The following is a 22543-nucleotide window of genomic DNA, read 5'->3' as shown; positions in this document are numbered from 1 at the left end:
GGAAGGAAGTAGAGGTGGGGCAATGAGAATTCTGGGAAGAGGGAAGTTTCAGTCTGCAGTCCTGACCTAGACACAGAGGAAGCAAGATGTGACTGCCTCGCCAAAAAAGGTACCAAGCCATGTGTGTGGCTAACCCAGACAAGAGTTATGGGTTAATATAAGTTATAGGAATTAATAAGAAGCCTGAGCTACTAGGTCAATCAGTTTATAATTAATGTAGATCTCTGTGTATTTCTTTGGTACTAAATGACTGCAGGACCAGGTGGGACAGAAACCTTTGTCAACAAGAACCCCGTATGTTTATAAAAGGTTCCAATTTGCCCATTGTAGTGGTCACCAGCCACGTGTGCTAGTAAGGCTGTACAAGTGGGTTGAAACTTTATTTCTCTATGATTTGCTTATAATATTTAGCCAGCCATGTGTGGCCAGCTATTACCACCTTCCAGCTTTACTGGAGCAAATAGTGAAGTTGCTGGCTTTCCTGACAAGAAATTGGAATAAATTCGACTTCAGAGAGAGATCTGATCATATGGTTCAGATCTGCTGTTGACAATGAGTTGAAATGCTAAAACATGTTTTCAAGGAGACATTGAACTACAACTGCTCCCCCCACCCCATACACACACATGAGATGGCCTGTGCCAATATGCACTCTTGGTGCCCTCTCACCATTTTGCTATGCTGATTGACTGTGTGAACCATGCACACAGAACCTGCAGGAACATACCAGGAGCCAGGTGGATGAATCAGAAAAAACTACTTCTATATACACTACAAATGATGAATGTAATGGATGCAAAGTACATTGTAAAGACAATGTTTGATGCCCAATTCCTTTGTTGTTTTATTTGTTTCATAAATATAATATGTATGTAAATGTGCATATATATATGTTTTGTGTAGATAATGTGTGTGTGTGTGTGTGTGTGTGTGTGTAGAAGATTATTGCAGAGTAAAGAGAGCAAGCACTCTCAGGGAGTGAGAGTAGATAGTGTCCAAAAGGACCATCATGCCGATCCACACTCAAAGTAGACAACTTTTTGGGGGTGTTTTTTTGTGAAATTGATTGACAGGTCCATTTGAATTGAGTCTTACACGGGGAGTCTTTGTTCTTTAAGAAACCTCCAGCTAGATAGTATTCTTATAAGGCTTAGAGGGTTATCTGTTAGTGAACCTGGGTCAGGGATCCAGACCCTATTATTTTGAGTAGTATTTCAAGTCCTATAGTTGCAGTCTTTGATTGTTACAAATTATTAACTATGAAAGGGGGTGAAGCCCTAATGGCTTTAAATCCTGCTAAATCAAACTGGGTATCTAACCAATCCCATTAAGAACTGGAACTCAGAATCATTTAGGAGTTGGAAGTCAAGTTCATCTGAACTGCTTCTGGTTGATATGGGCATTAAAGGGTTTAAAAAGTACCACTCTTGGTACTTAGCAGGCCTTGGAGGATGATCAAAGAGACACAAATCCATGGAATCAGACTGCTGAAGGATCATCTGAAGCTGAGCAGACTACTTGACAGCAGATAATAAGACAGAAGTTAGACACACAAGGTCTGAGGCTTCCACAACCACTACTGAGATTGTGATGGGTGTAACCCCTTCACCATGACAACTGGAATCTCCAATCTAGAGCTGCTGCTTGCTAGAGAGGATGGTGGTATCGACATGGCTTGAAGTTTACTTCATAGCCAGGCCTTAAGAAAATACCCACTTAGCATCCTAAGTTAAGATGAAGAAACTAGCTTTGGCGAGATTAATATGCTGTTGTAATCAATTCATAGAGACCCCTTCAAGAAGAGCTGCCCACCATGGAAATCAGAAAGTTCTGGAACAGGGTAGGAGTTCACTCACCCAAAGTTACCTTTTGCATTGCCTTTGGTCCATGCAAGGAATTTCCATTTCCATATTGTAAGTCAGAGACCAGTAAACACACAAACGTCCCTGGACAAAAGACAGACTAGCAAGGCATGGCGTTTAGCAGAGGATGAGCAACAGCAAAACTCTTATTTATCTGCTCATTTGAACAGGTTTTAAGGTCACTTGGGTATTGAGCTTCCCAAGGGTCTATGGGAGACACTTCCTCTGGAAAGGAAGGTTTTAGTCAGGACTGATGAATGCAGCTGGCAGTTTCTGGAACCTTGATGATTGCATCTTCAAGATTAACTCAAGTCTCTGTCCCATTGATGATTGTGTTCAAGCTGGAAGCCAGCTGGCACTGGGGGCTTCCTCATCCCAGGAACAACATCTGGGATTCTGGCCTGGAGTGCTTTTAATCTCAGAGCATTGACCTTCCAAGACCCTATCTTGTCAGACCAAGAGCAAGGGGCCTCCTGATGATGCCTGGTCTTTGGCTGGTTCCTCCTCTGCTGGCTGGGATGTTGACAGACCCAACGTTTATTTTTAGTCTATTTCCTCTAGGAGAGAAGCCAGAGCAGGAGAGTTTAAATCTCCCTTTAAGAGTTTAGAAGTACTACATGAATTTGTTTTCTCTTTTTCTAGAAACTTTGGCATCTTTCCCCCCTCTCTGTCCTCTACATCCCTGTTGTTGCTAAGTCCTTTACAGAGAAAACCTGAAGAATGGTCAGGTAGTTCAACTGTCAGAGCCTTTCTGGCAAAGCTCAGTGTAAGCAGTCGGTCTTCCTGCTGGCACAATGAGAGCCAAGTCTCTTGACAAACTCTTCATTTATTAGAAAACAATCATGACAAGAGAATGTTGTAAAATCAGATATATAAAATCTATAAATCACAGCAACACTAAAATTTATTAAAGTCTTGCTAGTTAAGATATAACATATATACATATATGTATATACATATATGTATATATGATATTGATGCATATCAATTAAAGAAATGATAGTAACCACCAAGAAATGCCTATCAGTACAGTGCCACATGTCATAAACTACATTTTTCTTGTACTGAATTATTATGTGTGTTGAACATGAGTGGAACAATTGAGCAACAGTCATTCCCCTCCTGAAGATGATTTAAAGTGTATTTCAATATGCTTTTAGTTTTCTGGTCATAAATTCCTTTGTAACCAGCAAAAGTATGTATAATTATTTGGTTATCTGTTCCATCTGTCTGGATGTCAAGTTCATAGCATCAGGAGAGAAGTTGAGGGTGATACAAAGTGAATCTAATCAAAGTCTACCGGCAGTTGCAATATAGACTAGAAATATTTTAGTGGAATTATTTAAAAAACTAAGACCAATAAATAGGTTGAACACTGTGAACTTCTCTGATTGCTTACCTTATCTTGCAACTCTAGTTCCTAAATTGTGATTTAAATACAAATGCATGCTGCTTTTAATTTTTTTTTTAGTCATAAGATGCATTAATTGTAAAGAGTTAAAAAAATAATGAGAGCTATAATTTCTCCATCCCAAGCAGACCATTATGAACACTTGGGCATATCTGTTTTAATTTATTTTGTTTCTGTGATTATACCATATCAAATCTTATACTGCTTGCCCCCTGTTAATCTACCCTGAATATTTTCCATAATTTTAATATTCCCAAAACAGTGTAATGACTGTAGAGCATTTCATTGGACTGACACCAGAGTTTGTTTAAATGGTCCCTGTTGTGGACAGTGTAGGTTATTGCCTCTTTTCTCAGAGTCCATTGTTCTGAAAATCCTTGTATCTGAAGTCTCTGTTCACATGGATCACGGCTACTCTTTTAGGTGTACAATTTCCCTGCTGAAAAATAGGAATCTTTATTTGACCCATGCCATTTCCACATAACTCCATCACTTACCAGGTCCGTGAGATGTCATTCTACCTGGTCCCTGCCAGTGAGGTGTGCGTACAGGGGAAAGGCCTAAAGCAGGAATGACAGTAGAGGTAGAACTGCCAGCAAGGCTGGTTGTAAAGTCAGAGTGTGAAGTGGATAAATGTAGCGTTTTCTGGAATGAACACTGAAACATGAAAGGAAATGAGGTCCTTGAGGATGCATAGGCAACATGGAGTGGCTACTCTAAGAACGAGATTCATCTGGCTTTTCTTTGGAAATCTAGATGTATCATTCATCCCAAAGACATGTGCACTCAGAACCTGGATACATTTTCTGGAATATGATTCCACAGGATTGCTGTAGTGAAGCTCAGTTAAAGTATGAAGAAATGCAGCTTTGATCACTCCAGAAAGGAGAGAGCTTCATTTCTCAGTTGTTGCCTTTGCATCTAATGCAATAGTCATCAGTGATGTGCAAAAGGCTCTTCTTGTTTCTGCCCTGTGTCTCATTTGTCCGTTAGTCTCATTTCTCAAGACTGCTTGTTTGAATGTTGGACTACCCAGGTGTACTGCACTACTATAGATTTTTAAAATATAGTTTCTGCTCTATCATTCTTAATCATAACCAGATAGCATACCAAGTAGTACCCAGTATTAAGTGACCTTTGTCTACAACCCATAGATTACGTGCTCCATACCACGAGAAACATCTGTGTGTTGACTCTGGATAGCCATGGCCCAAGCACTTTTCGTGTTCATATGTATCATGAAAATCTTGATTATTTTTATTCATTCAGCCTTGAAATTGGTTCAGCAAGAAATGAACTTGCTGAACAAAGACCTGAAATAATTAAGATTAGCTTAATTTTATTAATCTTGGAGTTCTCTTACATAAACGTCAACTCAAAATTGTTGAGAGGTTCATTTGCCTATAGAGGCGAGGCTTTTAGCATGATATAACAAGGAGAGTGTGCTCAAAGTCAGGAAGCAGACTTTGATTTGTTCTTTCCCTGCTTATGAGTATGAATTTGAGCACATCTGTTTACTGGAGTAAAACAAACCTTCACTTAGAACGCTGGAGCTCTACTCAGCGGGCCTTGTTTATTATTCTATGACAGACAATCTGCCAAAGCATTTTGTAATCTGTTATATTCTATCCTGATGCAAATTCATTATTCTGTCTCTCTAGTTGAGATGTTTAAGAACTTGTTTGCCTTTAAACACATTTCAGCTTAATTGATATCTTGGTCATTCATTTTCACATTTCAACTTCAATCCTCTTCCTTGCTCGACCTAACTAAGCATCAGAAATGCTTGCTTTCTTGGGGCTGTGTTATCCTGCCTCATGCAGATGAGACTGGGATGCAAGACCTTGCAAGAAGGAATGCTAATTGCACACCTCAAAGCCATGGATTTTCATGCTTCTATCAAATTGCTCAGTGTTCTTGGCTCTGCAGAACCGACCATTCTTGCATTATTACAGTTGCAAATGACAGCACGTTGATAATGGCTGTGCTCCACAACCTGCCTTGTCTCTAGGGTAGTCTCGAGGTTCAGTGGCTGTTTACAACCATAGTCATAAAGTCAAATCAGATATTCAGTTGCTCTGTGGCTCCAACCATATGCCAAGTCCTCAGTCACCAAATACAGGCAGTGGCTACTTCTTTGAACATTAGGAATATTAGAACATTGTTGGCAAGGCAACAAGTTCTTCTGGATAGTCCTCTCAAAGAAATGAGTGTTCAGAGGTGTTAAGTACCAAAATGCTCATCACGGTGATTCACAGCGTTCAGAGATGTTAAGTACCAAGACTGCCTACAGAATTTTTATACTAATTTTTACATATCCACCCAACCTGTTTTTACAGCTATTATTTCAAGTGTTTGATAATTTGACGAATTAAAGTGATATTTTCTCTCTCTTGTGACCCGTAGGTCCTGTGTGACAGATATGTGTGAATGTCCAGTTCATAAAAACTGCTATTGTGAGTCGTTTCTGGCATACACCCGTGCCTGCCAGAGAGAGGGCATCAAAGTCCACTGGGAGCCTCAGCAGAGCTGTGCAGGTAAGAAAGCCCTGGAAGATCCATCTGACAGGAGGTCCCTGCCATGGCCAGGATAACAAAGGAAAGGGGCAAGTAGAGGCTGGCGTGAACAAGCCACATTCCTCCTTGATTCTAAGGAAAGCCTGTTGGTGATCCAACTGGCTCGCAACTTGATAAAACACAGGAGCTTCCCGTGGGGCAGAGGAGACAGCACTTAAGACAAATGCTTCGTGACATGCACATTTTACCAATTTAAGGATTTCCACTGTTACAAAATCTTCCCAACTTCAAGCAAACAGCTGGATGTGCTTAGGACATGGACAGTCACAATTAGCTTAGATCATGTGTGGAATGAAGGAGCTTCAGGACCATCTCAGTCATCTAAGGTCTTCAGGAGAAATATGACCAGTTATTATAGATTTTTGAATAAACCTCAGGAGAGTGACTCATTCCCTTGGAGAAGACGGATTCCTCCAGCAGTGCTTATTAGCTCCCTGTCCCCATTAATTAGCTCATTTGATATATGTAAATAGATGTCGCTCTTCATCCGAAAATGCTGCAAAGTGGTTCAGCACTGGGCGTCATGCTTGATGCTGTGGGCACTTTGATGAGTATAAGTGATGAGTTTCTCGTCATTGAAGTTCAGCTCTCTTGTGCGAGAAGAAGACAAAAGCAATAACTTATAATAAACACTTACACATGATAGTTGAGTGTGGAGAGAGGGACGGACAGTGCAGAGCTGCAGAGAGCAAATGGAAAAAGGGCGGATAACTACTTAGACAGCGCAAACAGGAGAGCGTTCTAATAAAGACGGCGCTTTAGCCTAACACTGAAGGACTGGGGGAGTCCAGACAAGGTCTGTGCACGAGAGACAGGATGAACAGCCACAAAGCAGCAAAAGCAGACAAACAAACCAACCGACCCAGGATTTCTCACACTGGGAAGGAGTTGGTTCTGAACTGATCTGATGTTCAAAGAGACAGGAGCACAGATGAGAACGGTTCGGGAGGAAACTGGTGGAGAGGAAAACTATACAAGTTTTCCAGACCTTGGAACAGAACCTAGCTTTTATTTTAGGGAAAGTGAAAGCGAGTGGAGGATGTCTAAGAAAGTTTGTTTTACAAAGTTTAGTGCATAGAACTAGATTGGAGGGAGCCCATATTGAACACAGGTGGCTGAGTAAGAACTATTGAATGAGTTGTGGTATAAAACGGATTTTGTCTTGGATTAAGATAATGGGGAGGAGGGGGTATTAGTGTCTAGTTCACATGTGTAGAGTCAGTGACAGTCAGTGGCAATTAGAGTTGAAGGTGACAAGACTGAATATGTGTCATCTAAGCTCAACTGCTCGGGAACTTTTTAGTGTAAAGGGCCAGATTTGCCAAGAATTAAAAAGCCCTGAATTTTTGTAATGGCAGGTAGTCCTAACAACGTTACCTCTAAGCTTCAGTAAGAAGGCACTTTATGCCACTGATAGCTTCAGAATGTCTTCATTAGTAGAACATAGGAGAGGCAGTCTGGTTCAAAGAATGGTCAAGATTTGCCTTGAGTGTGTCTTTGCAGTGCACAGGCCCCAGGCAGGTGACTTTTACCTGCAGTACAAGTTGAAGCCATTGAGTTAATTGAATGCTTTGTTAGGCAGTCTTGTTGCAGTAGGGTGATGGATATGCTAGTGATTCAACTCCCGGGTGATATGGATTCAGAAAGAGATCTTGTCTTTCCTCTACCTTTGATATACTTTCAGTTTTGCTCTCAACTTTGAAAATCCAAGTGTAACTTTTACATCAGCGTTTCATGTCCATTCTCGGTGCACCTTATCTTAGGGATGTATTGGCCTGCTAAGAGTAGCTCACATTATAGTACAGCTGAGGCAAACAAGAAGAGATACAAGTGGCTGAATCTAACCTAAGGCTTCTATACTAGGTCATATATGAGAATGATACTTGTTTAGGTTTGGGCATTTTTAGCCATCTAGGCATCATTAGTAATCTTGGCTTCCTTCCTTTGACTTTTCCTTCCCTTAGATATTCCAGAAAAATGAATAAAATAGAGGCAAGCACCTATCCATCCTTGTGTAATAGAGGGCTCAGCAGGATTCTATCCATTGTATTAGCTGGTGTGGTGCTTTGGTTTAAATCTTATTATATACAGGGTATATGAACCCTCTCCTCCTGGCCCAGGGCTGTCCTTAGCATCGTTTCAGTGCACACGTTGCTTCTGAGGACTACACTTTTCATGTCAACACTTGTATTTTAGAGACCAAATCTCTGAAGCTAAAATCACGTCAGTGATAGAAAAGGAATATGGTCTCAATGTTAATTCCACAGATTTGAGGAGAAAGATCACTTATCCAGCTTAAGGCCAAATTAAGTAAAACAAATACTAAATCAAAGCAACTTTTTTTTCTTTAATATGTGTTCATGGGCTATCTTTTCCTAAAGGTGGGGTTCAAGAGATCGGCATTAGACACAGATGAGATGAGGGTTTTTATAGTTGAGGAGTAGGGGGTGTCCAAAAGGGAATTTGGTGGACAAATAGGTTGGATTACAGTAGCAGAACACAAACATAACAAATTGGTCATAGTAGCCTTCTGAAACAAAGACATGGCTGTCAGGTAGTCATAACAAGTTGGTCATAACAACAGGTAATCATAATAACCTTTGAGATAAAAGGTTACCATTTCCTGGAACAGATAGTACAGAACCATTTGAAGTTCAGGTTACAGGTGGGACATATCCCAATCCTTGGAAAACAACTTGAGTTATAAACAGGAGTAAATCTAGCTTGTGTTTGCTGTAAGGGGGCTTTCAAGCCTAAGTAGAAGCAGGCTTGCTTGTCACCTCAAAGGTTCCATTTATCTTTCAAAATTAGTGGAGTCATCTGTGTGAAGTGTAACTCCATCAGAGAAGACAATGCTACGCACGTGCACACACACACACAGAGGCATGCACACATCCACAGACTTCCACAGATTGTCAGTAGGCATATTGAAAAAATAGATTTACAGGGCTTGATGCATCTCTCATAGAGCTTTATTCAAATCCATTGAGAATATTGAAGACTGTGAAAATCCAGTTTACTTGTTTTCAGCTTCCAGGTTCCCTGACTCATGATAGCACTTAAGGCTACTAAGGCAGAAAAGTGTTTTCTAGTGTGAAAAACTTGAGAGCTGAAGAAATAAGAAACAAATGCGGCAAGAAACAGAGTGAACAAGTGACATTGTAAAAGTCCACCTAGATTTTAACACTGTCCCTACTGCTGGCATGCCTCCACCTATGCCAAGAAGGAGGCTGGAATTCCAAGTCAGCCTGGGAACTGCTACGAGCTAGAGTGAATGCTTACATGTTTAGTAACAACTATCTTTAGAGTCTGTTATTTTCTAAGTACCTTTCCTGTGCTGAGGAGTGTACTAGAATTTTAGGTTGTATTTTATCTTATCTCATGCCCATGAAAAGGATGTGGTAACACTATGAACTCCACCACGTTTTATTGATAAAGATATTGAGACTTAGAACAGTTAAAAATTTTATAGAAATTGAAGAAGAAAATGGGAAAGCTGGCTTTCAAAGTTAAGAGATACCATTGTATGAACACAGAGGACCAAGAGAATTAAAGCATGAGGGTGAATACAGCTGGCTCTGATTTTACACACACACACATACACACACACACACACACACACACACTTATTGATTCTTTGTGGATTTCACATCATGGAATCCAATCCCACTTATCTTTCTGTCTTCTCCACATCCACCCTGTGACCTTGTAAGAAACAAATGTAAAAGAAAATTTAACAGATTTGCCCACCAAACAAAACCAAATTTAAAAGAAAAACCCAAAACCAAGCAAAACAAAGAAACAAAGCAAAACCAAAGATGAAAGAAGAACCTTGTCATGGAAGCTGTAGTGTGGCCGTTGAGGCACAGTTTACCTTTAGTCCATTCGTCTGTCCTTGCCTGTTCATTGCCTGGAGTCAGTCATTGGTCTGGCTGGAGAGCTCTGGTTCCTTCTACTCCACCCATAATGGGCTCTCACTGGGACTCCTCGTGGATATCCTGTTGTTTCCTGTGTCGTGGAGATCCTGCTGCTTTGGATCTGTAGGTTTGTCCCCTTCACATGCTCCAACAGTTCATAGATTCGGTTGATGTTTGGGTGGGCCAACTCATAGCCCTTGTTCTGGGCCTGGGTGATAGATAGGGTGGTCAGCTTGCTTGCTTTCCCTCATCATCACTACCTGGAGGAGATGTTCAGCACGGCATCAGCTAGCTCACCCAATGCAGCCTACAGCAAGGAGCAGGGCCAGTTCTCCTGCACTCGGCTCTCAGATCCGGGTCACCCACATTCACATTACCAGGGCCTACTCTACTGTTTTGCCCAGTCAATGTGCAGGGCCCTCTCTCCGGATTGCTGTAGGGTACATGGGGTAGATGGTGTCACCTCTCATGCCCTCAGGGCTGGCTCACCTGCGCGCCCAACAACAGGCTCAGCTCTAGTGTGCTGCCCAGGCAGGGTGCCAGCAGGGACTTTATTACATTAGTCAGTTGATTCCTGCTAGCTGTATTTTAGGACCCTCTGAGTCTGTAAATGTGTTAGGGTATTGTCTCTTCGATCTTACATTGCCATCCTTAGCAGGCTATCTGCCACCTACCTTATGGTGGACAATGATTGTCACTGTACATACGCCAGCAGGTTTGCCAGCTGGGAGAGGTGCTGGGAAGGGCAGCTTTACATTCCTTACCACTGTTTTAGTGGTTTCTTTTCTTCCTTGTTTGACTCCACAACTCACAGCTGTCTCTGGTTCCTCCCCTACATCCAGTCTGCCCTAATGCTAGATCTGGAACTTTTCTATGGCTGACTGGTTGTCTCTTGTGAATTCAAGAGGTGTAGTTGGGCATTGTGATCTTCAGCATCCAGGTGAGAGGGGACCCAAGAAGCAGCCTAGTTCCAGACATCACAGGGAGTGGCTTATTGAACAGATCGGTAAATTTGCACATAATACCTTTTTGTTTTCTGCAGTTAATGGATGTCCCTGCGGGATACAGGAATACTAAGCCTTGATACATTGGCAGTTGCCTAATTTGAAGAAAAAAAAAAGATTTAACCAAATAAAATCTTGCAAAGGCATTTGTATAAGCCAAATCATATGTGTACTTTAAAATTGCCTTTTGTCTTTTATGAGATTGAAAAACAAATGGAATCACAGAGGGTAAACAAGGGCTCCAGTGGGTACCTGCTTTCTAGGATCCTCTGGCCGCAGTGCTGAAGACGGACCTGATAGTGTCATCCTGCAGGTTATAAGCCATCAAAGGTTTCTCTCTGCAGGGCGTTGTGTCTTCTCTGGCCTCGGGCTAGGTCTCTTCCTCTCTCTATCACCATTCTCCTTCCTCAGCTTACTCATCTCCCAAATCAAGGATTGTCCCCTCTTCCCATGCACACTGATTCAACCACTGCCCTCTTGCTTCCTGATCTTGTCCACGCTAATGTCTGATTCTTGTACCTCTGTGCGTGGGAACCTCTTTCTAATGTTTGTGTTCTCACAAGGTTTTACTGGTTGTTGTTTTGCACTGCTGGTCTTCAAACCCAGGGCCTAGCATGTGCTAAGTACACACTGAACCATGTCTCGGGCCCTCTGCTCGCTTTCTCGTACCTCAGTGGCCTTGTTTTCTCTAGTGTCCCTCAATCCCCGCTTGACCCTCGGTGTTGAGTCAGTATTTTTGGTGTCACTATCCAGGACTGTGCATCTTACATCATATGACGAATCTGCTTGTGTCCGTGTCCCCTGGCTCTGTGACTTGATGTCAGAAATGAAATCCGGATCACATCTGCTCTCCAAGCTTAAAAGAATACATGTAGTGGATACCTGATAGGTGTTTGTTGATTTATTTGAATTGAAATTAAGATGATATTTTATGGTACATCTTGTTTGGTCCTTTTACTTTATTCTCTTCTGTCTCCTTTCTACTCTAAGACTGAAAAAGACTTCTGTTCTTGATATGGGAAAGATAAGGGGCATTGATGGAACAAAGTGGTGGAGCTAGAAAAAATTGGGAATACATACCAGAAGACACAGAGTAGGTCCTAGCTGTAAGGAGGGAGGCCATGGGAAGAGGAATCTCTTCTGAGAAATGTCCTGCTAAGAGAACTCCAACAAGAGCTGAAGGGACAAGGCATTGAGTGGATGAGATCTAAAAGGTAGCAAGGAAGCAGGAGTGTGGAAATGAACTTGAACATTGGCCAAAGGGAGCCCATGCTGGAATGGAGTTAACAGTTAGATACCATTAGAATGGAACCATCAACGGAGGGAATAGATAAACAAACAATGTAGTAGGTGCTCACTGAAATGTTTGCCTGTACTGGGTCCTGTGTCAGAACTCTGGGCTATCGTGGGTAATGGCTCTGCCCTCAGGAGCCCAGACATCAGCAGTTCATGCCTTTCAGCTGTGTGTCATGGTGACTCCTAGAATAGTTGAAATGTATACCTGTGCGGGTTTCGCTGCACACTCAGAACAAATCATGAGACATGTGACTAGAAGCTGATATGTTTCCAAAGAGCTACAAGGGAATCCTATGAGCTTCTCTTAGAATCACATCTGCAGAGCTTGGAACACAGTGCAGCTCACGTTTAAACAAAACACACACACATACACTCACACAACACGTACTCACATACACATGCATACACACAATCTTCACACACTCACTCACATTCACATAGTTCCGTACTCAAACACACCCACATACACAAACACACTTTCATGCACACACCACACACACACACACACACACACACACACACACACATACACGCGCGCGCCTATGCACATACACACCAGAACTGCGTTGTTGCTGGACAGTTCAAACAAATGAGCAATTGCAGGGCTGTGAGACACAGTGACAAGAAGCACATGGCGGTTTTCAGGAGCTATTTGAAGGAGGTGACATTTGAGTTAAGATAAGAAATTAGGTTGGGTGAAGAGTTCGAGCCAATGATAATATAAACTCAGAGCTGTATAACTGGAGAACAGGGCTAAAACTGGAGTTGGAGATGGAAAGGGGAGAGGACGAGAGAATGTCAGGGGAACTGGGTACCAGGCAATTTTAGTCTTTAGTGCCAACACCAAGCACAGGCATCCAAGAGATAAATGCATCTCATCTGTAAGGAGTTGGCTAGGACCAGAGGGGCACAAGGTCATAATCCTAATAGACAAAATGACCGAGTGGGCTCTTGGGGGAATGAAAACTGCCAGGATGTCAGGAGATATAAGGGCTGGTGAAAACTCTAGAATGAGCAGCGTCAATAGATGGGAGATGGGTCTGTAATGTTAATGAATTACAGAACCGGGAAAAATGACTATAATTTTTTCCGTAAACTTTGCCATTTAACAGGAGTCTGCTAGCATGGGGACGGCTCTGTCAAACAGAGAAGAAGATGAATGTGCAGGCAGACAGATGGCACAGGGAGCTACGGGAGGGGATAGGCGAGAAACCTATAGTCGACAGGGCTGGGTGCAATGAGAGGCCAGAAGTAGGTGTGTGGAGGAGCTAAGAAGGTTCATGACCCATGCAAGCCAGACACCAACAGTGCTCATGCTGTGGACCAGGATGTGTTCCAGTGGAGTGTGAGAAGGATAATGATAGGAAAACTCCCTTTTTGCCCCTACTTTGGTAGCAGTGACTGTCCATCTCTGCGGTGATGGAAGGCTGAGTGTAAAAGCTTTTTACAGGCAAATCTCCATCCTGATGGCATTGTTGAAATCACCAGTCTGTCTGCATGGGCAGGGGAGCATTTATTTTAAGTAACTGACATCCTGGTCCCGCCTCATCACCTTTAGAGGGTCTAATTGAGTTGATCTAAACTGATCCACAAGCTCTACAATAATTGTCATTTCCAGTTATGACCACCATTGTTTCAGAGAAATGTAACTACACTGATGCACACCACATGTGAGCTGATATTCTGCTAGGGTGTTCCCAAATTATTAAGCATGTGCAATGGATGCAGTATTCTGATAATCAGTGGGGAAAGAACTTTGAAAAGTTCAGTGGAAAAGGTATCACAGATGCACAAATCAAAAGTGTTATAGAAAGAGAGCGCTGGTCTCCTTACTCCCCAGTTCATCTATTATCTAACATCAGAATGAAGAAAAAGTGTTTTCCTTTAACAGCCTGGAGGGGGTGTGAAGTTGAGAGAAAGAAGAGAGAGCAGAGGCAAAAAAAAAAAGAAGGGAGAGGAGAGAGAAAGAGAGACGAGAGGGCTGAGAGAAGGGGGAAAGATGGGGCAAAGGGAGAAGTGTGTGTGTGTGTGAGAGAGGGGGGATTAGGAAATTTAGGATTTGTACTCTTTGGATGGTGGTGGGGTCAGTGGTGTTGATGATTGCCCTGCTTGATAAGAACACTAGATCATGGTGGATGACTCTAAGTGTTTTCTGACAGCCCAAGGAACAGAAGTAAATTGTGAAAAGTTTATCCAATGGGATCTTAAGTTACACCATGGACAGAGGTCATGTCAGGGAGTATAACACTAAGGGATAGAATAGTGGCTTTCTTATTCCCTGTATGATTTTGCTTCCAGGCACACTCAAATCAATGGGAGTGTGCTTAAGAGACAAAGTATTTTAGAGGTCGTGGATATGCTATAAAGAAATAGAGAAGCATAGCACCCCACTCTAATAACAGACAAGCTCTTACGTCCTCTGGCCCAATCAGGCCAGCGAGGAATTAGCTCTTGAAACCTGGGGACAGAGAGAGTCCTGTAATGAAGACTTTCTGAAAGGAGAGATGGCCTATGGTGACCAACTGCAGGTCAATGTGAGGAGTTGAAACACCTGCCCCATTCTCTATTCCCTTCAATCTCACGGTGGGGGTAACCATGCACAGAAAGAAGCTGTGGCCTCCCATAGAGGACAGAGCACAGCACAGAAAAAATGAGGAATGGTAGAGAGGATTCATAGGGACAAACATAAATGGCCACTTGCCAGCCTCCTTCATTTGTTGAGCAAGTATTTATTGATGGCCTTTACAGCTAACATGCTCTGTATCCCCCTAAATGAGCTAGTTTCTCAAGCTACAGTGACAGGCCAGGCAGAAAGCTCTGTTCTCAGCAAGCTTACATTACATTACACTAGACCATTCAGGTCAAAGTAGGTGTGAGGAAGAAGGGAAGAGAAGACCATGTAAAGTGTAGAGAATATGCTCTTTTAGGTAGGAAGTCACAGTTGAGGAGACACCTCAGAAAGCTAAGAGGCTGAGCCAGGCATGGGAGTCAGCAAAGCTTCAGTGTAGTGTAACAAGTAGTAATGGCCACTAGTAACTCAACCTCTGACCTGAATCAGACAGATGACAAGTGCTGGATAATTGTTCATATTTAATAATTTTTTAGTTTGGTCGTATGGACCATAAGAGACTAGATACTAAGTAAACACACCATGGTTTTATAGGGACCCATGAAAAAACAAATTTGAAGTCAAATGTTAGTGGGTGACACTAAATGTTCATGTGTGTGGTTGCACATGTGTGTGTGTATGTGTATGAAGGACAGAGGTCAATGCTGTGTCTTTCTATGTAGCTAGCTATCTCAGCTACACAGGCTGGTGAGAAAACTCCAAAGATCTGCCTGTCTTCTTCCCTAGTGCTATGATTACTTACATGAGCTACTACAGCCAGCTTTGGGGTGCTGGGAACCTTCACTAAAGCTCTCATGTCTGTACAGCAATCCCTTGACCCCTGGGAACCAGCTTACCTGCCCCAGAGTAAAATATTCTGTAGTTGGTAACATTCAAATGATTCTTAAACCTGTTTCAAACAGCTCATACGGAAGCACGTGTGGGAAACAATTGATCACTCTTGACCGGCCATGTCTTTGCTTGCTTGGTTTTTAACTAGAGCTGTGGGCATTCTGGGGGCCATCACAGAACTTGTTACATATAGTTTGCTATTAGTTAAATATGGACAAATGCCAGTGCTTATGGTAATTTCAAATATATCATTCAAAAGACTCCAGGTAAGGTCTGTAAAAAACCAACAGTTGTGAAGTCTATGGTCATAGGAAGGTTACCTGTTCCCTATCCCCTCACTGCAATGGAAATCTGCACTTCGACTGTGGCAGAGTCTATATGTTGCCTAGAGCCCACAAGACTTGTCACAAAAAGGGTGAGCTAGCATGACCTTTTATTCACCACAACCCTGTTTTCTCTTTTTTAGCTACTCAGTGCAAACACGGTGCTGTGTATGATACCTGTGGCCCGGGCTGTGTGAAGACCTGTGACAACTGGAATGAGATTGGCCCATGCAATAAACCATGCATCGCAGGATGCCACTGCCCAGCAAACTTGGTCCTTCATAAGGGAAGATGCATCAAGCCAGTCCTCTGTCCCCAGCGATGACCTTTGTTCCAGTCCATAAGACTTTGAAATCTAGTGTCTTTGACACTGATGTGGAAGAGCCAATGAAGGACTGTAGTGTTTGTGTGCCCGATTCCACAAATACACAGAGTATATATGTGTGTAAATATATATAGATATATAGATATATTCAAAACATTTCATCATTTATATAAACTATAGGTGGATTATTATATGTATATTTTTTGCTATAAGACATGTATTATTTCTAGAATCCTAATATCTAAGCCATTGGATGCATCATATAAATATACAGGTGCTTTTAATTTAATAAGGTGGCATGCAGACCTATCAGGTGTCTTTAACATTGCAAGCATGTCATTCTGAGGACGTTTCCTGAGAGCCCTCATGCCTGCCTGCATTAATTTAAGAACTGAGTCAGGATCTTTGAGTGGGATGGTTTTTGAAGAAGGGTACATTGTCTAGGGGCATTTCGTGTTTCCAAAGACTGGATTGTATGCCAGAGAAAAACGACTGGGGACAGGCCCTAACGAATGCAAACCCAGGGGGAGGCTCTCAGACCTCATTGGGTCATAGCTGGACATTGTTTCCAAAACTGGACAGTTGCCAAGAAATATGTATTTTTTTCACTAGGGTATTGCGAAAAATCCAATTTATTTCCTTTCATTTTTGCATATCCCATGAGTCTCCTCATTATTTATGCGTGTGTGATGGATGTGGCCATTGGTATGTCATGCACTGAAGTCCAAGGGTGTCCGGATGACATTTTATTGAGCATGAGGAGATAGTTGGAAAAATCATTGCACAGTGCATAAGGAAATAGTCATTTCTCTGAAACCCAGAGCAATTTAGGATGGCAAATCCATTCAGTCGCCAGAGGCAATCTCCATTTTGTCACCATCGCACATACAGAGTGACAGCCTTGGCTGTTCTGTACCACCGCTGTCCACTGTCACTTGTGGACAGTCATGGGTAGCAGGTCTGGGGCAAGAAAGAGGGATTTTTCTGGCCGCTTGTTGAAGCATCATTCCAAAAGAGAATTGTTTCTATATTTGCTCTAATTTACTGATGTTACTAATAGTTATTGGTTCTTGTTTTCTGCTGAATGTGTAAAAATGTCAAAACCAAAAACCAAAAATCACCAAACCCACCGATGTCAAAAAGTAAAACGTTCTGCATTGTAGTCAATAAAGGGCTTAAGATCTAAGCAAATGCGTTTTTCCATCCTGATGTCCTGCCTTGTGTTTTGTAAATTAGCTAAATTAACTCTGGTTATTTCATTTAAGTAATTTTGCTTAGATATCCTTTATATGCCCTACATTAGCTTTCTTTTAAAACAAACCACATTTTGAATAGATAATAGAAAATAGTGAAAATTTGTTAAAGCACTCTCCTTGTATATCAAAGGCACATATGTTGATCTTACATACATTGCTGCCACTTGAGGTGTTAATTTGCATTCCTTCCCCCCCCCCCAAGAATACTTCTTGTGTGTGAGTCTGTGCACAGTTAATCTCAGTGTCATGTGACTGATGGCACCAGGTCATCTGGCCCTATCGCTGCTGGCTGTTGTACTCTGTTCCTGACCTGCCCACAGCCCCTACTGTACGCAGCCTGACTCAGTCCAGGACTTAATGCAGAGAGGCACTTTAATGTGTGTGGGGTTTTTGTTGTCTGTTACCTGGGAAACGCTGTTTCGGCACCTAGGCCACACTCCTGCTTATCTGGACCACAGCTGCACTGTGTTGTGAGCAGGGTGGAGATTCACAGAGCCGAACATTCCTACCTCTCTGGCCAACCTTGTCACTAAGGACCCAGGAAACCAGTAAATGGTAATCTGGGGTACTGAAGTTTTCAAACATTTCAGACGACGTATATTATACTTTCTGACATGGAGGATGGAGTGAGTTCTGCTGGAAACAGAGTGGCTTCCTTCCGGTTGAGGTTTAGCCCTTTTCTAGGTCACTCTGTGTTTTTCCTTCATGAAAGAGGGTTGCGGAAAGAAAACGATACACGAGGGAAAACTGGGGGCAGTTATTTAGTGCTCGTGATTCATTCCCGGACTGAGTAACTTACCCACCAAGGCTAACCGACCTCTTTCCCAACACTCTAATCATGGCCAGCTGTGGTAGATGAATGAGGAAGGCTCTTTAATACGGACCAACTTCATCATTTTTAATACGGACCAACTTCATCATTTTGGGTGGTTTGACTTGATGTTTGTGTGACATATCCAGAGATTAGTTTAACTCCTATACAATTTAAAAAATTAATCTAAGAAGGCAGTGGCATCAGATAGAGAAAAGGATTTTTCAATAGGCTTATGAATCAGACACCTGGCTAATGGGAGAAGCTGAACTTGGGAGAGTTAGTTATATCCGCATATTCTAGTTTAGCCATCACTAATGCTTACCAAGTACTCACCTAATAACAGACCTGCTGTATTTAGATGGATATTCTCAAACCCAAATGCCAAAGTTTGATGGTGTAAAATAGAATTGTCCTGCTTCCTTCTTGAGTGCTCCATCCAGGTGGGCAGGGAGAGCAGGCCCACGGTAAGGAAAGAGGTTAAGCGTGGGTCAAAACTGCTCTATCTGTGCATGCAGAATTCTTTATTGTGCTATTACCTGTGGAGACTGAGTCTGATGGAAACCCACCACCCGTTGATGAAGTTCAAACACAGCTCTGATTCTAGTTGGGGCTTAGGTTGTACTTTTCCTCTTTCTGTCAAGACTATTGTACATTCCTAACTAAATGTCTGGACTAAGAAGTAAAGGCTCTTTAACATGACTGATGGTGATTCTTGCCAAAACAGCAGCATGTTGGGAATCTCCAGCTCTTCAGGTTCAAGGCCCCCTCCCTGTCCTAACTTGCTGATTGCACGTAGGATGCTAAAAACTCCTCCCACCACTCATAGGAAAGACACAGTGGTTGGCACCTCCCCACCCCCACCGACCTTGAGTAGGAATACACCACTCTGACAGGAAACGCTTATGAAATACTTCAGACACACAGAAGGGATCAACAATCATGCTGCAAACATCCGTGAATACATTACTGTAATTAACTGGCAGGGTCACTAAAGTTTTCTTGAATAAATAAATAAAACCTGATGGATACCAGCCCCGTGCTGGCGACAGCTCTGTGTGGAATCCGTTGAGTTTGTGCTTTGTGGAACTCCCATCCTCGCTCACGTTCGCCAGGACCTGAGAGGCAAGAGTGTGTGCTCTGGGAAGCTCTTAGCCTGGAAGGAACCGCCTTAGGGGACAAGCACCAGGACATTTTAATTAACAGTCTCCTCCCAAAGTAACTCTCGGGAGCAAACAAAGGCAGATTCTGGTTCTAAAGCCTTCCACGCAAACCTTGTGGGGAATCCAAGATTTCAGTTCTGAGAAAAGGACAACCTTCCGCTGGCTGAGAGGAGTGGCTGGAAGAGACACCATTGCTGGTCAGGACGCTGTCCCTGACCTCGGCCCCGCAGACTTGTGTCTCTGTGAGTTTAACCACAGCTAAATGACACGAACACACATGAGAGCCGTCCCCTTGGTGGATTCCTCGTGTGTTACTTTGAGCAAGCTAAATTGGAAAGGTGAAGGAGTGGGAGATGGAAGGGGAAGTTTTAGTTAGATAGGTAGGGAGAATGTTCCAGACAGATGGAAAGAAGTTATTGAGACAGCAAGCAGCTTTGAACCTCCCGTGGCTGTGCCACAGACAGAGTCACAAAGAGAAGAGTGCACAGGTGTAGGGGGTAAGACAGAGTAGGTACCAGGCAGCAGGAGCTAGAAGAGCACTCCAGTCATCCTAAGTGTTGTTAGGGAAAACTCTAAGGCGGGACTAACTAGCCAAACTCTCTATGTTATGGTACAGAGAACCACAGTCCTGTGTGTAGTCAAGATTGCTTGCAGCTACAATGAACATCTATGGACTTCTCAGGTCTTTTCCGCTGCCTGAGACTTGAAGGAGTGACCTGTCATTCTCTCGCTGGGCCTGCACAGTACAGATCTGAGATGGAACTCTGCAAGCAAAGAGGAAGCATGCCTGGGCCTTGGTCTCGGGGAGACTGCTGATAGTGCAGTAGAAGTGGGGTTCAGTCCAAAAGAACTCATTATCTTCTTTCTGGACTTTCTCTGGGCCCCAGAACTGGTAGGAAGGAGGCAGAGGACCAACTGATTGGTGACTAGTAGAGTCTCTGGCTTGAAAGAGTGAGTGGAGGAGGTGCCAGTTTATCAGGGAAGCAGTAGAAAATTGATAGTCATTTCCTTCCTCCCTCCCTCCTTCCCTCCCTCCCTCCCTCCCTCCCTCCCTCCCTCCCTCCCTCCCTCNNNNGTCCTTTCCTTCCTCCCTCCCTCCCTCCCTCCCTCCCTCCCTCCCTCCCTCCCTCCCTCTCTCCTCCCTTCCTTCCTTTCTTTTTTTCTGAAACAAGGTTTTTCTGGCCTTGGCCATTCTGGAACTTGCTTTGTAAACCAGACTGGCCTTGAACTCATAGAGATCTGCCTGCCTCTGGCTCCTGAATTTCTATTATCAATCAGAAGGTTCCAATAGGTGATGCCCAGTGTAATTAAATGGTCATAGTGAACATTAGGATGGAGACGATGTCTTCTGCAAGCAATATGCTCATGGAAAAATGACTATGGAAACCAGAGGAACTCACAGCTGCTGCCCCCCCCAAGCTTTTGCTTCCCTGGGGCCTAAGACCTAGAGATGGGGCGAGACTGTCCAGCTGGGAGACCAATCACTCACCTCTTCATCCAATCCATGCAGGAGGATCTGTCACTCACACACTTTTCTAAAGGGAATTCTCCTTATGTATTCTGATTCTGTAACTTCAAAACAGTCTGACCGGAGACACTTTCTACTAATCTTTTTGCTCCCTTCACTTGTTCTCACTGGTGAATGCCTGAGAAAAGGAAACGGGAGTTGGAAGGAAAAGGAAGGAGTGGATGACAGGTTTCTCCACAGCATCTGTCACCACAACACACCCTAAGCTTCAGGGAGAGCTTGGGATGGACCACAGGATCATCCAGCCAAGCATTCTCCCTTCTGTTGAGGAGATGATATTTGAGGATGTAGTTTCAATAGAGCCATTCAGCCTCAGCAATTTATCTACACAGCTGTCCCGAGTCCCTCACATTCTGAACTGTGATGGGGAGGGTCTTCACAATGGTTTGGGAGTAGCTGGGCATCCCACACAGGGGTCCTTGCAGGTGAATATAGAGTGCAAAAAGGGCCTGGCTTGCCCTTTGAAAACCCAGTACCTGAAGGCAAATAGACTTATTTTGTCTTTGTTTTTCCTAAGTTTGATTTGAATGACCAGGTTCTTTAGGTAAGAAAATAAAAGTAGGTGTGTGTGTGTGTGTGTGTGTGTGTGTGTGTGTGTGTGTGAGAGAGAGAGAGAGAGAGAGAGAGAGAGAGAGAGAGAGAGAGAGAGAGAGAGACACTCTGGAGAAACTTGGTGTCAGCCTGGGAACACAGCTCCTGTTCTGCAGGCTCCAGAGATCACCAGGAATCCATAACATCTCCCTTTAGTTTGAGAATAACAAAGACAGCAAAAGATGGAAGATTTTCTTTTTTACAACAGAATTCTTGTGAAATTATGTTTTTTCCTTTAGTTTTCTTTGTGAAGAACTATACAAGTCTCAGGGAATAATATGGTGCAACACATTTTAACTTTTGATCTTAAAACAGATGGTAATAAAATAATTCAAAAATTTGAGGAATTTTACCTTCTCTTAGATTCCAATTCTTATTTAGCCTCATTTCTTGAAAGTAGATTTTATTATTTCCAATTGTTTCTAAGTGCATGTACTTTCATTGCAATTTTCCAAAGGAGAAATTGTTGTGTTTTGTTTTTAAATTGGATTCAAGACTTATCATTTGTATGACCAATTTATTTGAATTATCTTTTTTTTCAGGACAAGTATATTGAAATGTTTCTCTAACTAATATATATGCATGTTGTAATTTAGAAAAACGAGAGAAAGATGAGAGAAAGATACCATGTGACAGAACTCAGGTGGAGGTTTTTTTTTTAAATTCAGGGAAGTGAATGGGAAAGGGGGAAGGGGAGACCTGTCTCTGGGGATAGAAGAGGAGAGAGGAGAAAGGGAGAGAGAGGGAGAGAGGGGAGGAGGAAGGGAGGGAAGAAGAGAGGAAATGGGAGAGGGGGAGGGAGGAAGAGGGAGAGAGAGCCAGAAGAGGACAGGGCCCTTTTATAAGGGAACATAGTGAATGCGCACAGGAGATGCTCTTAGTGGCTGCAGCTGAGGACATGGCCTGTCAGAACCCCAACAGGCCAGTACAGATGCCTGAATGCTAATACTCCTCTTTTTTTTAATTTATTATAAAAAGGCGAGGAGTTAGAAATGGGTAGCAGGTGAGGCGGGGGGTGAG

At 42.9% G+C, this 22543-nt stretch overlaps 1 protein-coding gene across 2 annotated transcripts in view; it reads left to right on the top strand.

Annotated features, from left to right (window-relative positions):
- The window catches only part of Bmper (BMP binding endothelial regulator), a 260359-nt gene extending 241416 nt beyond the window's left edge, over nt 1–18943 (top strand). For both annotated transcript variants that reach the window (XM_050124920.1, XM_050124919.1), the window contains 2 exons: nt 5680–5810; nt 15993–18943. In XM_050124920.1, the coding sequence (XP_049980877.1) occupies nt 5680–5810; nt 15993–16174 (313 nt within the window). In that variant the 3' untranslated portion in view covers nt 16175–18943. The remainder of the gene's footprint in view (nt 1–5679; nt 5811–15992) is intronic.
- The last annotated feature ends 3600 nt before the right edge of the window (nt 18944–22543 follow it).

Source organism: Alexandromys fortis, unplaced genomic scaffold (assembly GCF_014885135.2).
Source record: "Alexandromys fortis isolate MF-2015 unplaced genomic scaffold, M_Fortis_MF-2015_v1.1 scaffold_204, whole genome shotgun sequence".
In the NCBI taxonomy this organism is placed as follows: domain Eukaryota; kingdom Metazoa; phylum Chordata; class Mammalia; order Rodentia; family Cricetidae; genus Alexandromys; species Alexandromys fortis.
Note: the sequence above shows the minus strand (reverse complement) of the source record. Positions and strands in the feature narration are given on the sequence as shown.